Below are 14,932 nucleotides of genomic sequence, written 5' to 3' on the forward strand. Positions count from 1 at the left end.
CCAGAGCGGGGTCGTGGCAAGGGCCAGAGAAGTGACAAGCAGCAGAGCCTGGGCCCCATCTCTCTAACTGTGACCCACTGTCTCACCAGACCTGTGACCGCATCAAGCAGTCAGCAGCAGGCACCAAGCGGCGCGTGTTCATCATCGAGACGATGGGCGGCTACTGCGGCTACCTGGCCACCATGGCCGGCCTGGCAGCTGGGGCTGATGCCGCCTATATTTTTGAGGAGCCCTTCACCATTCGGGACCTGCAGGTAGACGGCTACCCCGAGCCTGTACCGTAGCCCTCCTTCGCCCCCGTCTGTCCTCACTGTGCCTGCAGCAACTGAGCTGTGTGAGCTCAAGAGGAGGACAGCTGCCTGGTGCGTGGGGCCCTGCGAGGAGGCGGGAGAGGCAGCACGCAGGCATTGTCTGGTGTAAGCTCACATGTGCCCTCGGCTCCTGTTGTCGGGAGTGTCGGTTTTGAAGGATGGCATGTTGCTAAGCCCTTCCCATGTGTTTTTGCGTTTTATCTTCAAAACAGATATGCAAGGAGACATTATCTCCATGTTACAGATGAGAATGATTTAGACAGGTTAAAAGCCTTTTCTAAACTTAAACGAGTGAGTAGAGGATTTAACCAACAGAGAAAGCCTTTCTACTGCATCCTGCCACCCCTTCGAACTTCCCTTGCTTCCAGACTCTTCCATTCCCTGTCACTTCCAGGGATGGAGGGGTGGGGAACTTGGACTCCTGTTCACAGAGGAACTGTATGATCCTAATTTTCCAAGATCTCAGTCCACTAGAGGAAAGAAAGGCCACAAAGTGGAGGGGCAGCAGGCTGAGGGAACTCCCTAATCCAAGAACCCAGCTGACCCCTGCCAGGAATGGAGGTGAGAGTCTTCCTCCTTTACCCCCAGCTCAAAGCCCTGATGAAGGAACTGGTTCCTCCCAGGTGAATCACTGCCACACACACAAGCAAACCATTTAAGGACCAATGCTGAGAGCAAGAGTCAGCCCTCTGAGAGACGGGAACCAGAAACCCCTGGAAAGGGACATTGGGAGCAGGGGAAGGGCGAACTGGCAGTTGCCACAGCTGTCTCTGATGTGCCCTCTTCCAGTTCTGCCTGTCTCCTTTGCCATCTTTGTTTAAATTTCAGTCTACACTGAACTTCTTATAGGAATTAGACACAGGATTGTAAACAACTGTCTTCCATGTCCCTCTCCCCTTCTGGGAGGTCTGGTGGGGAACAAGAGAGCTGTGCACCTCCCCAGCTGTCTCCGCTCCCAGCCAAGCTTAGGATTTACTCTTGTTTTCAGGCAAATGTTGAACATCTGGTGCAAAAGATGAAAACCACTGTGAAGAGGGGCTTGGTGTTAAGGTATCTCATCCACGGCTTGTTCCTGAGTGAAGAGAAGAATTAGTTAGGCTCTTGCTCTAGCCCACAGATTGAATCTGTTTGGGACACCCTGAGAAATTTGGATACAAATGGAGAAAACCTGAGCCATGGGAGGAGATAGAAAAGGGAAGAAAAAGCTTACAAAATCAGAAAAGGGTTGGGAGGAAAGGGAGATAACCAAAGCCATAGGCTTTTCGTTTCTACTTGGCAGGAATGAGAAGTGCAACGAGAACTATACCACTGACTTCATTTTCAACCTGTACTCTGAGGAGGGAAAGGGCATCTTTGACAGCAGGAAGAATGTGCTTGGCCACATGCAGCAGGTAGGGAAGACACCCCGTCACACCCTTCACCAGATGGCCTTACCCCCAGTAGCCACTGGGCCTCCTGCTGGCCTCCAATCTGCTAGGGGCCATCAGTGCCATCACAGAGCACGAACCTGCAGTCTTGTACTGGCATAGAATCTAAACATCTTTTCTCTGGAAATGGCCTTAGAGATTGAGTCCATCCTCTTCATGAAGGCGGGTTTCTCAGCCTAAGCACCATTGCTGTTCAGGGCTGGATAAGTCTTTGTTGTGGGGAGCCGCTGTGTGCATGGTGGGATGCTTTAGCAATATCCCTGGACTCTACCCACTACAGGCCAGTAGCACTCCCCTCCTGAGTTTTAACAACTAAAAAGATGTCTTTAGATATTGCCAAACGTCCCCGGGGAGGCAAAATCATCTCTAGTTGAGGACCACCAGTTCAGGTGAGGAAAGCGAGGCCCAGAGAGGAGAAACAATTTTTTCAGGGCCACTCATCAAGCCTGGGCGAGAGCCAGTGCTCTTCCCGCCACACCATGCGGCCCTCTGTAAGGAACCTGGGAAATGAGTCTGGGCACCTTGCTGGTATTGGGCTCCATCCCCAAGAACTGGGGCTTCCAGGACAAATGAATTCCTTTCTACCATCCACATTCAGTCCCCATCTCTGGTGGGCCTGGCTCACAGATGATACTAGCGGTCTTGGGCCTCCCCATCCTGTGTCTCCAGCTGATCCTGCTTACGTATGGACATTTGACCTTTGTCTACCCACATAAGAATTCCCAGTATCTCAAGTCTGAATGAGCTTGCTATTAGCCCCTGCAGGAATGGGTAGTGGATATCCAACTGGATAAAGTATGACAATCTGTTCCCCACTTCCCACCTACTTTCGCTTAGCTTGGAGAAAATGTACATGATGTTTTGTATTATTCTGAGGTTCTACCAAGGCCATCCATATTGGTTCACAAGGAACACTTCTTATGTCCCTGACGATGGCAACTGACAAAAGCTGCTAGGCTGAAGAGGGGCAGAGAAGTGACTGAGTGGCCAGTCAGACTAGAAGTAAACAACGGGATCTGGCAGCTGTGGAGCGAGAAGAGGCAGTTGTGAGATCAATTACTCCTTTATCTAATTAGTTAGCTCTTACACCTGATAAACAGCCAAATCTGCCACGCCAGCTCACCCTGGTTCTCAGCACTGTCCCAGGATTTCCTTTCAAAGTTAGACTTCCAGATTCCCGTTTCTGGCTGTAAACCTGGGAACTTTTCTTTCCTTTTTCTCTGTATGTTCGGGTGTCTCTGCCATTTCATTAGAGTCTTTCCCTTTCTAACTTTAAGACTCTTTTTTCAGGGTGGGAGCCCAACTCCGTTTGACAGGAATTTTGCCACTAAGATGGGCGCCAAGGCTATGAACTGGATGTCTGGGAAAATCAAAGAGAGTTACCGTAATGGTAGGTCGGGTAAGAGGGTAAGTCCCCTCCATAGAGGTTGGTTCCCCATTACTGAAGCTTATTGACCATCCATTATTGCAGGGAGGATCTTTGCCAACACACCAGACTCGGGCTGTGTTCTGGGGATGCGTAAGAGGGCTCTGGTCTTTCAACCAGTGACTGAGCTAAAGGACCAGACGGATTTTGAGTGAGTACATCTACTTCCCTAGTAGTTTCAGGATCTCCTCTTCCCAACCTGTTTGCTGTCTTCCATCCTTTTATCTTAGGACTAACATGGGTAGTCATACCTCTTTCAGATCTTAGCCCTTGCCCTAAAGTCCAGCCTCTTCTATTCAGCTTCTTCCCATCAGCGTTTGATAGGGTCATTTGGGGTGCTAAAAGGTGAAATCATCATCTATCTCATTTCTCTGTAGGCACCGCATCCCCAAGGAACAGTGGTGGCTGAAGCTGAGGCCCATCCTCAAAATCCTAGCCAAGTACGAGATTGACTTGGACACCTCAGAGCACGCCCACCTGGAGCACATCAGTCGGAAGCGATCTGGAGAAACTTCTATCTAACCCTCTTTGGAGTGAGGGTCATGGATTGTCTGATCATGGTCAGCTCACCCTGATAGATCCAAGTCCGTGTATTCCCAAGTGTTTTAGCGCATTTTTCTTTAGGTTTCCTTTTATTCTGCAACTGTAGCCATGACCAGCTCTGGCCAGGGAGCTGGGGTGGTGAGTAGAAACTCCTTTTAGGTAGAATTTATCATGACTTCTACCCCAGCTTCACCTGTCACACAAGACTGGGCTCCTCTCGTGCTACTGCTAGATTTCAGCTACTCGGTTAGAATTTTCCTAAAAATAAGCTTTATTTATTTCTTTGTGATAACAAAGTCTTGGTTCCTCTACTACTTTTACTGCAGTGACAGACAATAGCTACACTAATAAATGCCAACTGGTCACTGTCCTTTTGGTTCTCCTGTTGTCACTTGCACAAGTAGATGTCATACTGCCAACCCTAAGGACCAGACTCTGCTCAGACACCTGGGAAAAATGCAACCCATGCGATCATGCCGCATACTTCTCTCCACCTCCTGGCGTATTTCCTGCAGCATCTCTTGGCTCTGTACAAAAGATCCTAGAACATCCTATGCTGGTCCTTACCCTTGTTTCACACCAGTCCCTCCTGCATCCTTTGCGGCCGTAGGGTGCACCAATCTCTCCTAAGCACGACGTTGTGTTTCACCTTTTGATCCTATACCTATTACCCAGGGGTGCTTTTTTCCAGCCATCCCACAATCTTTACTCCTCTTTTGACAACTCAGGGTTCTTGCTTCTCAACCCTTCCCCTGTACTCATTCCTAGATGAAAGGTAGAATCCATCTGTGGGGACACATGCAAATTTTGAAAGCTTGGGAAAGAGACACCTGGACCGGGGCCTGGTTTGGTGGGCTGGCTGAAATACAGCTTTACAAAGTTGTCAGTTCTTATTTGGCTCAATTTGTGTTCTGTGTCATAACAACAGCTTCTTCCTCCTCATCAGCCAAGTGACCGTGTCATGCAGTTGGGTCTTCAGAAGCCTCCAAATTGACAGGATGGCATCCTGTTGTTGCTCTTGGCACAAGCCTACATATTCCTCCCAACCCAGTTTTTCACTTGCTTGATGAAGCAGGAAGAGGTTCCAGGTTTTACCAGGGGTGGAGGACAGATTAGCTCTACTACATGGCTTTTGCTGGCTGTCCCAAGTATTACCTCTATACCCTGAAAACAGTTCTAAACAGTAACTGAGAAGTCGTGTTGGGAGTCCAGAATTAAAGAAGCCAAATGCTTGTGGCGCAGTTCTTTAAGGGGAAGAGAAATTAACAATAAATATCGAGCACTATTACCACTGTATCCTCACACCAGCTTATGAGGAGGGTAGTGACAGCCCCGCTTCAGAGTTCCAGCCAACAGGACTCCCAGTGATTAAATAATGTGGAGAAAAGTAGGAATAGTCGAAATTGCCAAACTTGCTTTTAGAAGTGTTTATTTCTTTCTTTTTTTTTTCAAGTGAGCAAAAAAACCCCACCAACAGCAAAAGGGCAAAAGCAGACATTGTTTTTCAAATTAGCTATGTCAGCAGATTCCAGTCATTTTTATTTGTGGTTCCCAATCAGTGAAAAGGAAAAAAAAAAGTTTTTCAAATTTGCATCTGGGTCATCCAAGATCAATAACAACTTGCTCTAGTTTAAGAACATGAAAAGAAAGAGTACTGTTGACCAAGTATGGTTCACTAAAGCAGTTCTTTTTTGAGTAGGTGGGCCATCTCAAAAGAAGCTCTTATACTGCTCTTCCCCCGCACCCTCAGCTCCCCCGATGTCTTGTACAGATCAGTAAAAAGCGAAGTTTCCAAAACAGCTGAAAAGAAAATCACTCCCAACTCTTAGCAGAGTGAGCTATCTATAGGGAAATGAAGACCAGTGGGAAAAGCCCAGCCCTTCTCGTCCCCTGCTGGAGTAAACACCTTCAGCCAAGGTGTACAAACACTTGCTAAGCCTGCTGGAGCAAACTGGCTTTCACAAAGAAAAAGAATTGCATTAGGAGAAAAGTCCTTAGGACACTGAGTTCTTAGGACTGCTCAGAACCTGCTATCTCCTCTACTATGTGAAAAGCAGTAAGACAGTGTTATTTCTGAAATAACACTGCTGAACTACTATAACCCTCAGGTACACCCATGGAAAAGAAGCAAAGACTGCTGTTTCCTTTGCTGTTGGGAGAGGGGGCTAGTCCCTTCCGCACACTCCACGACGTGGCACTCTTGGGTATCATCCGTATCATCCAGCCCAACTGTGTTTCTGCACACCATCTGAGGTCATCGTTTCTTCATCTTTGGGCCACATCTGTTAGCTGGGATTTTCTTAAACTTCTTCACTGACCAGTTACAATGCTTCTAGAGGGATTCTTCTTAAATTTTAATCGCGTTCCCAAAGGAAAACTAAACACATTCTTTAAATACTCTTCATCTAGAGAATTTGGTTGCGCTGTTGACTTTTTCCCTAAAGGGGAGGGTAGGGGGAGAGCTCTTCTTTTGCAGGGTGCAATATAAAAAGCCACGTAAGCAATAAACAGAAAACAAATGTGAAGGATCTTTTTTTGTTTGGTTGCTCAGTTTGGGGAAGGGAGATGGTGTGGAGGTTACCGTTGTGACACGTTGCCTCTAAATACAAACCACACAACAGGAACGACTGCTTTTCCTGTTTTCCAAGACAAAGAGAGCACTGCAGGGAAAAGCCTCCCCCAGAGTTGCCTGTGTAACGGGGCAAACGTCTCCTCCAGCCTATTCCACAAGTAACAGGTATTCCTTCAGAGAAGCTGGCAGTGGAAGGACCTTCACTGCATCTGGCAGATACTGGAGTCCCAAACTCCTGCGCACAGCATAGCGAGAGAGTGTTTTTAGAGTTCCTGGGGCTGAGCACAGGACAGTCAGTTTTTCACACAGCTGCTGGTCTCTGGCCACTTCTCGTGGCATGGTGCCATTCTTCCTTAGCTCAAAGTGTCCCACGGCTCTGTGCAGGAGCTCAAAGCAAGAGTCTTCTTTCTCTGTTCCAAGTCCCCTGACTAGCAGAGCCACCAGGCGGGAGATGGGCGTCTGGCCTTTCAGGTTGATGACTCTGACTTCTGCACCATAATCAAGAAGGATGCTGACGCTCTCAAGATTTCCCTTCATGGCGGCCCAGCTGAGTGGGGTATCATTGTTATAATCCAGGGCATTGACAGAGGCCCCACTCTCTAGGAGGGCCCGCACACACTCGGCATTGTTCTTAAAGGCTGCCCAGTGAAGTGGGGTGTCTCGGTTGCCATCCAGTGCATTGGGGTTTGCACCATACTCCAAAAGGACCTCCACACAAGCCTCATCTTTCTCAGCTGCATAGTGGAGGGCTGTTCGGTTGTAACCATCCAGGGCATTTACCTGTAAAGAGGGAGGAACTACATTACAGTAGCTAGACCACCAAGAGAAAGATGGGCGGGCAAAAGCAGCTTGCATGTATTTATCCACGACCTTTGCTATGTCATGTTCTGAATATGAGAGTCAACAAGCAATTCCCAGCGAGTCCTGGTGATCAAGAGGAGATATGACAGGATCTTAGGAGCAAATAGGAAGAGAACGGTCTCAGAACAACCAGCACTCTATTCCGTGCACTGATTAGCTGGCCTGCTTCATTTAGGTTTTTGCTATGTTCTTGTTTATTATTCACTAGGATCTCTACCATGGGGGGAGGGGTAAAGAAAGAGATGAAGAAGTCTAAATCCTCGTAACTACTCTGGAAGATATTTATTGGAAAGGAGCTTGAATATATAAGCCAGAGCAAAGGTTCTGGATTATTTTGCTTATCCCAGCTCACTCTATTCTGTGGCTAATGGCAACCAGACTGAGATATGAGGCCAAACTCTGCCCATGTAGTTTTGCTGTGTTCTTTAGCCATACAGAGAAGCTCAAATTGTGAATCCAATCAGCCCCCTTGCAAATATACACTGTGCAGTCACAAGAGAACCTGGATAAAAGCATGTAAAAGGAAGAGCACAGAACTTTCAATACTAGAATAGCAGCTGACTTGCTAAAAATCAATATTACCAGTAATTTCTGAAGGCTACAAAGACTTCAATATTATCTTCCCCTCAAAATACAATAAAAATATGCTGGAATATTTAACTGAGTTCAACTTTCTATTTAGCTAAAAACTTTTCCCCCCAGGGTATTTTCACCATTGACATTAATCACTGGCCTTCATTTCAGGGTAACTCACAAGAGTGACTAGATAATGATAAGTAGAGAACAGCATGGCTGTATGGAGATGATGGTACTCAGGGCTGGCCCCTTAGGCTTACTGACCAGTGTGTTTGGGGCCCGCATAAGCTTCCTGGCATGTCTGATTCCAAACAGTGCCTCAGCCTATGCGACTTCCAAATTGCTTACAGTCAAAACTGCTTATTTATTTATTTAACAAGCACTTACTTAGCAATTACTACATGACAGCGTACTAAACACTCGACAACCTTATGAAGAAGACACCACTATCACCTCCATTTTATAGATAGGGAAACCAAGGCAAAGAAAAATTAAGTAACTTGTTCAAAGTCACAGAGCTGAAAGTAACAGAGCTGGGATTCAAATCCATGAAGTCTGGCTCCAGAGTCCATTCTTTTAACCATTCACTACACTATGCCACTTCCTGCTAATGTCAATATAAATTAATCTATGTTTCTTACCGTAAGATACATTAAAAAGAAGATATGAACAAGACACAACAAATGTAAAATAATGAGTGGGCAGAAATAGCACCAGTGACCCAGTCCTGAGCAATGGCTACCTAATGAGATTTATCTCCTAGTAATGGTGATATTAGAAGTACGTGTCTGGCAGCGGGTGTCAATGGTTTCCACTCATCACTGGAGGGTCCTCTGTACTTAGAGCTCCTGGACAGTCAACAGGCAATGAGAGGACTGAATGGAAAGGTAAACAACCCCAGAAGGAAGGCTGGGAGAGAAAGGGGAAATAAAACTCCCTCTTCCTGGAGCCACAGACAAGAAAGAAAGGCAAAGGAATGAAATCCTTTGGATCATTGTATTTATTTACCATTACATTTTGCTTTAATATTTGCTATGCTAATGTTACCATGGGCTAGAAGGTGGGAAGAGATGGGAGAAGAGACAGAAATGTTAAGGAAATGTGAAGCTCAAGCTTTAGTGGATCATTAATGTGACAGTGTTAAAAACTTTACCTCCGCTCCTTTTTCCAGGAGTAACTCCACACAGTCAGCATCTGACACCATGCAGGCACAGTGCAGGGGTTTCAGTGTGCCATGGGTACAGTTCACATCTGCTCCCTATGGGCAGAAGGAAATTCCGGTCAGTGTGCTCGGCTCTGGCTCACTGAGCAGGATGAGACTCAGAACTGAGTCCAGGGCGGAAGAGGCCTCTAGCTCTGACCGCACTATAAACACACCATTGGTCACAGTTTCCAGTCCTATTTATTAAATAATATCTACACCAAGAGAATACACTGAAGATGAAGGAAAGGAACTATTGATTCCTTAGATCAAATTATTAAGGTTTTCCACAAGGTAACTTGCCAGACGGTCATCTAGACCTCATTGAGGACATAACCTCATGTGCAAAAGCAATGGGAAACTGGGGATCAATCAAACAGGAGGGCTGGAAAAGCAATCCACTTTCTATGGCCATCATGCTCTGAAAAAGTCAGGAAACTGAGTCTGTCAGACTGAAACCAAGAGAACTGGCATGCTCTTTCTGCCATTCAACAGATGACCATCATTAACAGTAAGGTCATGTTAATGTTCTCTTTCTGTTTATAAACATCTTCAAAGTAGTCTCTTAGCATCGGCATTCTCTGCTGCCTAGTCCCTGCTGGTACTTCTGTTTCACATCTGACGAAAGGGGATGGGGATCCTAAAGACAGACCAAAGTCGCTGAATGACTCAGCAACAGAGCTAGAATTAGAATGTGACAAACTTCCTACTGCTGAATCCTCTGGTACCATTTCTGCTGAGAACAAGTTTGTATGACTTTCTTCTCAAAGCTGCACCACCCAACTTCGAAGGAGCTAGAGAGCTCCAGGCAGTAAATAAGGATTCCACGGTTGTTGAAAAGAACTTACAAAAGTAAGCATCTGGATGCATTTTCTCGTGATCAAAAAATGACCCTGTAACTTCTCTTCAACAGGAATAATATTCAGAAAAAGATATCAAAGACCAAAGACCGTCGAGGACACTAGTCATATAACAATAATTGGATAGTAGTGGTTAGACATGTTAAGATGTTTTCTTAAGTCAAAAATTACCATGCACTTTAGGGATTGACATTCCTTACAGAACTACAAGTGGTAGCTGTTGTCAAGATAGATGGCAAGTGATATCTCTCTGTGTAATTATTATAAACCACAAGGATTTGAAAACCGCTTCTGCTTTGCTCGTCTCCTCCCTCCCTTAGTAAAACATGTATAGAAGACTTTGAGCTTACTGGATCCCACATGTACCATATCCAGACAGAGATTTCACAAAGAATGTGAGACTAGGGTTACCTAGAACATACTTCCTGAAGAAAATGTCAGATGCACAAAGTGAGAGGGAGAAGAAAAGAGAAGCAAAACACAAGGAAAATGTATTTTCATGGTCAAGTTAATACGTCTAAGAGGACTGTAAAAACTCCTTGTGATATTGTGCTGAGTCAATGCTACCAATCTGTAATCTATTACCATTCCCCAGGAACTTTCCCCCTTTACCTCCCACAGGCCTCTCCGTCAGTCCAGCACACTCACCCCTCTGATGAGGTCCTCTACATTATCATGTGGGAAGGAACGAATGGCAGCGATTGTTCGGATTAAGCGCTCTGAGAGAGAGTATTTGCTCTGAATGCTCTGCATAATATACCACATACTGGAACTCATCAAGGCTCAGAGTATGTTCACATGCTCCAAACTGCCTGAAACAAAGAAGTTTTAGGCATACACAACATCACTGAGCATACCTGTCCCTAGGATTAGGAATTCTCTGAGGCCTTCCCAACAGTACAAGTATATTTCAAAGCAATCAACGACTAATTAATAATTTTTGGAATCATAAAGGAATAGAATGTAAGAGTTGCTGGGTAAACCTGGATGAAAATTCTCTGACCTTCAGCACCTCAATTCTGCTCTCTGAACTAGTCTGGAACAAGATTTCCCCAAGCAGCCCCAAGACCCTCATGGAGCTCTGTGGAGTTTACAAACAAGACTAGGCAAGCAAGGGGATTTTTTTTTTAAGGCTGAAGATGCCCAAAACTAACTTTCCCTCCTCTGGATTCTGTGGTCTTTACTATCACCATCACCTTTAGCTTACTTGTTATATTTGGCCCCGCAAGTATAGTTATGTTCATATTGTTTCTCCTCTAAATTGTAATCAATTAGATTATTTTTTGTTCATGTAAGACCAGCCACAGAATCTCACAAAAAGTAGGTATTTAATAAATACTGGTTGACTAAAGGCTATAGAAGTGATCAATACCTGTGTGAAGAGAGGGAAAAGGCTATGGAAGAAATACATCTACGTTAACAATGATAAGACATCTGTGAAACAGGTTAAAATGTCTCACCAAAGAAAACATGGGAAATATTTGGGTGACATTCTAAAATAAAAATCACAAAAGACAATTAGTCATGTATAAAAAATCAGAAAAAAACTGTGAAGTTCATATTAATGACATATGCTTGTGGTTGTAGGAAAACAAGCAGACTTACGAGGCAAAACAAATTAAAATTTTTAATAATTGGCCGTTTATGACAACTAAGAAATAGATTTGGGATAATATATTTTCAAACCACAATATGACAAAGAGTTCTAGCATGGAAGAAAAAGATGCAATATACTTAAATTTAAATGATAAGAGTTCTGGCTGTATAAGACCCATATACTAGTTGGGGAACATTTAAAATTAGAGCAAACAAGGTGGAGCATTTCCATGAAAAAGTATATATCAAAAAACTGTAGAGAATATATAGTATGCAGTATCAGCTCTCTAGAAATATGTGTTCTTATTAAACTCTTAAGTTCTTTGAGGGTAAAGATAGTGTTATTTTCAAAAGTTCCTGGCACATGGCAGGTTCTATATAAATATTTGTTGAACTAATGTAAAGATTATTACTTTAAATCCTAAAAAATTCACACCTTGCATAATTAAAAGTTATGCAAATGATCACTACTAAAGTGAAAAACCTAAAATTATTTTCGTCATTTCACACTACATAATTTTTGCTTTTCATAATGGAGTATCCCCTTATGCATTATGTAATATATTACAAATTTGAATAGTTTCTATTTTGCTAATCAGTAGCCATTTAGCTGTTTAAACTATATACAGTATTAATTAATAGGATGCAGGTTAACAATGTTCAATTCATAGGTATCAATGATTCATACTGGGCATTCTTCTCCCCTACGTTATTATGAATGAATAAGCTTACACACTTGTTTATATGTCTCTCTGAAACTTTCTAGATAGAATAGAGTTGGCATATGTTTTAACCTAACAGCCAGTACATGCAGAGACAATGGTCTGTATCTTATACTTTTTTGTTGCAAGGGAAAGGGAGAAGAAACCAGAGGTGCATTTGAACCAGAGATTCCAAGAATGGGGGGGCAGAAGACACAACATCTAAAGTGAAAAGCTTAGACTGAACTGGTTCTGTTATCCGTTTCTGGGCCATGATAATCTGAAGAAACTAAACCCTGCAATCATTTTCGGGGCACTCCTGGGACTCCAGGCTAAGAACTCCTAACTCAGGACATGACCAGTGGTTCTCTGCTGTTGCATGGAAGCTCCTGATGAAGAGTGAAACTTCAGGGCCCATTAAAAACATGCACTGTGGGGAAGGGTCAAGGAAATGTAAGCTTGACCCATTTCCAGACAGCAGCCCCTTTCCTCTGCTGGAACTGAAAAGCCTCTCTCCCCCGGTTTTCTTTCACTGCGGATCCAGAGAAAACACCAAGGGGCTTTCTATTGCGATGGTAGAAGCAAAGGGGGAGAGAGGCGACATTCAACACCTTTGGTGCTAGTGAGGCCTCGGCTTCTGCCCAGGCCGGGAGACCCTCAGCCCAGCCAGAGGCGCCCCCAACCCCACCACACCTGCTGGGGTGAAGTGGCGGGGGTGGGGGGCGGCTCGCGGCAGCTGCGTCTTGCCGAGGCAGAGCCGAAGGGCAAGGGCACGAAATGAGAGGACGTGTGGTGTCATTTTCCTCATGGGATCCGCAAAGATCGCAGCAATGCCGGCAGGTCTCCCCGCGGGGGGGTGGGGGGGCGGGGGAGGGGCGATGAGTGAAAGAAGGTCGAGCAATCTACGCCTGTGGAGCGCCGGAGGCTAACCAACCCCCGCCCTGACTCCCCCAAGGCCAGGAACCATGTCTCTGTCTCCAGGGCTAACGAAACCCGAGCCGGGAATGGAGAAAGAGCTACCGCGCGTAGTGCCACGGGTTAAGGAACCTGGCTGCAAGGCATTCCCGCAGCGAGGTACGCACTCACCAAACCGCGGGGCTGAGCTGGGTGGTGAAAGCCGCTGTCAAGGCGTGACCCGGAAGCAGAAGTTGTCGTCTCCAGCGGGCCCCCTCTGTTTACAGGATGTGAAGGGTGACTGGGATGGGTGCCTGCGCACTAGCCAATGGCTGAGGGCGGGGTGCGCCTGCGCAGAATCGTGAGGCAGCCTCCGTCCTGCCCAGGTACGGTTAACAGATTACGTTCTTTGCCTGCCCGAGGCTTTGCGCGCAGACGCAGTGTAGCGCTCTCGGCCGCAGTTCGGGAACTCTGGTCCGCAGCAGTAGGCAAAAAGCTCTCCCGCCCCGGCTCTTCCCGACGCTATGCGGCAGCGCCTGCGTGGACCAGGCCTGCAGTGGGTCCTTCTGTGCCCTCCGCTGCCTCCCTCTGTCTCCAACTGAGGTGGCCTGAGCACCTCATTTGGAAATTTCTAAACTCGCTGCACTGGTTCAGTTGCTTGGGAGACTAAACTGTTAGTAAGAAGCGTTTTGGGAAGCGATTTCCATCTTTCATAATATCGGAACGCATGTATGCTCTTCTGAACCCTCCTGGATACTGTCCACGCTCCCTGAAAGGGAACCATACAGAAGATAACCACCCAAGAGGTGTAGTAGCCCAAATGTTGAAGACTGAAAAAGACGTACATGCTGACAGAACCCTTCCCACCTTGAGAGATGCTGACATCTCTCAGTGATGTACTTTCCGTGCAAAGCGCAGACATTTGAAGCCAGCAGCACGCAGTGGTGCAGGTAAAGAGTGAAGCAGCCTACACAGGACGACTGTCAGTGTTGACTGAGATCTACCGGGCAGCCTGTTTAACCAAAAACGCCCCGACACCTACCTCCCAAAGCGCGTTCTAAGCAACATAATCGAATGAATTTTAGAGTAAAGCACGGCCCAGAGAGTTCATGAACATCACCGAGAGGATGATGAACTGGAAAAGCTCATGTCTTGTCTGAGCCTCTTCTGAGTTCCAAACTGAAAAGATTTTTGCCATGCAGAAATGTGTCCCCCACCTCCTGCCACTCTGCTACGGTGAGGTCCAATTTTTCAAAAGAAGCTAAAATCCAGATTTTTATAAAAGTGAATCCTCTCCAATTGCAAATATTGGCAACATTTAAAAAAAAAAGAATCATTTTGCAAGCAGGCAACAGTCAGCCTGTAAGCCACCAATTCCATATTCTGGGTTAAAGGCTGCTCTAGTCATTGGCAGCTCTATGGAAGAAGGACTTAGGGATAGCCTGCTGATTGGGATGGAGTCTGGGGAGTTTACTTGAAGCTGTAGCTACATATTAATTACATTGCTTTTAATTCATAGATTTACTTAGGAAAGGCTGAAGGAATTTGAGTGATATGTGGAGGCCAGAACCCTATCCCCATGCCCCAACTACCATAAGGCATTTGGTCACAACAGTGAATGGAAGCAGTTTAATTCTGTGCCCCTTGCTTCTAAACCAGAAATCTATATTCTCTAGGGCCCTAGAGAATGTTAAACCTTCAGATACAAGGGCAAGAGATACCTGTGTTGGTGCTGATCCAAAATGGGAAGTTCATCCTGTGAACCTTAGTCCTTCCTGGCCACCAAAAGGGAAGATCATAGATAAATCAAACTACTACATATCTTGTCAGACCTAACCTTGTTTCAGTCAGCACCTCTCAAACTCCCACCTTTGTGCTTGGAACTGTCTAGAATTAATACCCCAGTATATATTCTCCCTGGAATCCCCTTGAATTCTACTTGGCTGGGGAATTAATGAGGCAAG

General features: G+C 45.6%; 2 protein-coding genes across 9 annotated transcripts in view; one reads left to right on the top strand and one right to left on the bottom strand.

Annotated features, from left to right (window-relative positions):
• The window catches only part of PFKM (phosphofructokinase, muscle), a 45,445-nt gene extending 39,210 nt beyond the window's left edge, over positions 1 to 6,235 (top strand). For 4 of the 6 annotated variants that reach the window (XM_080812027.1, XM_080812026.1, XM_080812028.1 and 1 more), the window contains exons 18-23: positions 90 to 254; positions 1,300 to 1,361; positions 1,591 to 1,702; positions 3,029 to 3,128; positions 3,210 to 3,315; positions 3,542 to 5,500. In XM_080812027.1, coding sequence (XP_080668153.1) covers positions 90 to 254; positions 1,300 to 1,361; positions 1,591 to 1,702; positions 3,029 to 3,128; positions 3,210 to 3,315; positions 3,542 to 3,686 — 690 coding nt within the window. In that variant the 3' untranslated portion in view covers positions 3,687 to 5,500. Of the gene's footprint in view, positions 1 to 89; positions 255 to 1,299; positions 1,362 to 1,590; positions 1,703 to 3,028; positions 3,129 to 3,209; positions 3,316 to 3,541; positions 5,501 to 5,815 lie in introns of those variants that run through there. The other 2 variants (XR_013967311.1, XM_080812030.1) reach the window with 2 other exon arrangements.
• Positions 5,157 to 13,233, bottom strand: ASB8 (ankyrin repeat and SOCS box containing 8). 3 transcript variants are annotated; one of them, XM_080812034.1, is made up of 4 exons: positions 13,161 to 13,233; positions 10,426 to 10,585; positions 8,870 to 8,974; positions 5,157 to 7,059 (listed from the first exon to the last, which is right to left on the bottom strand). In XM_080812034.1, the coding sequence occupies exons 2-4, from the start codon at positions 10,552 to 10,554 to the stop codon at positions 6,427 to 6,429; spliced, it is 867 nt and encodes a 288-aa protein (XP_080668160.1). In that variant the 5' UTR covers positions 10,555 to 10,585; positions 13,161 to 13,233; the 3' UTR covers positions 5,157 to 6,426. The 3 variants fall into 3 exon arrangements, with proteins under 3 accessions (XP_080668160.1, XP_080668161.1, XP_080668159.1); XM_080812035.1 differs by having other exon boundaries at positions 10,426 to 10,589; positions 13,161 to 13,211; XM_080812033.1 differs by lacking the exon at positions 13,161 to 13,233 and having other exon boundaries at positions 10,426 to 10,600.
• Between the last annotated feature and the right edge of the window lie 1,699 nt (positions 13,234 to 14,932).

This window comes from Martes martes (genome assembly GCF_963455335.1).
Source record: "Martes martes genome assembly, chromosome: 8".
Lineage (NCBI taxonomy): Eukaryota > Metazoa > Chordata > Mammalia > Carnivora > Mustelidae > Martes > Martes martes.

Coding starts and splice junctions, on each gene's coding strand:
- ASB8 (XM_080812034.1), bottom strand. CDS start 10,554: ATGAGTTCCAGTATGTGGTATATTATGCAGAGCATTCAGAGCAAATAC. Junction 8,975..10,425: donor TAGAGGACCTCATCAGAGGG/GTGAGTGTGCTG, acceptor TTCTGCCCATAG/GGAGCAGATGTGAACTGTAC. Junction 7,060..8,869: donor TCCTGGAAAAAGGAGCGGAG/GTAAAGTTTTTA, acceptor CCCTCTTTACAG/GTAAATGCCCTGGATGGTTA.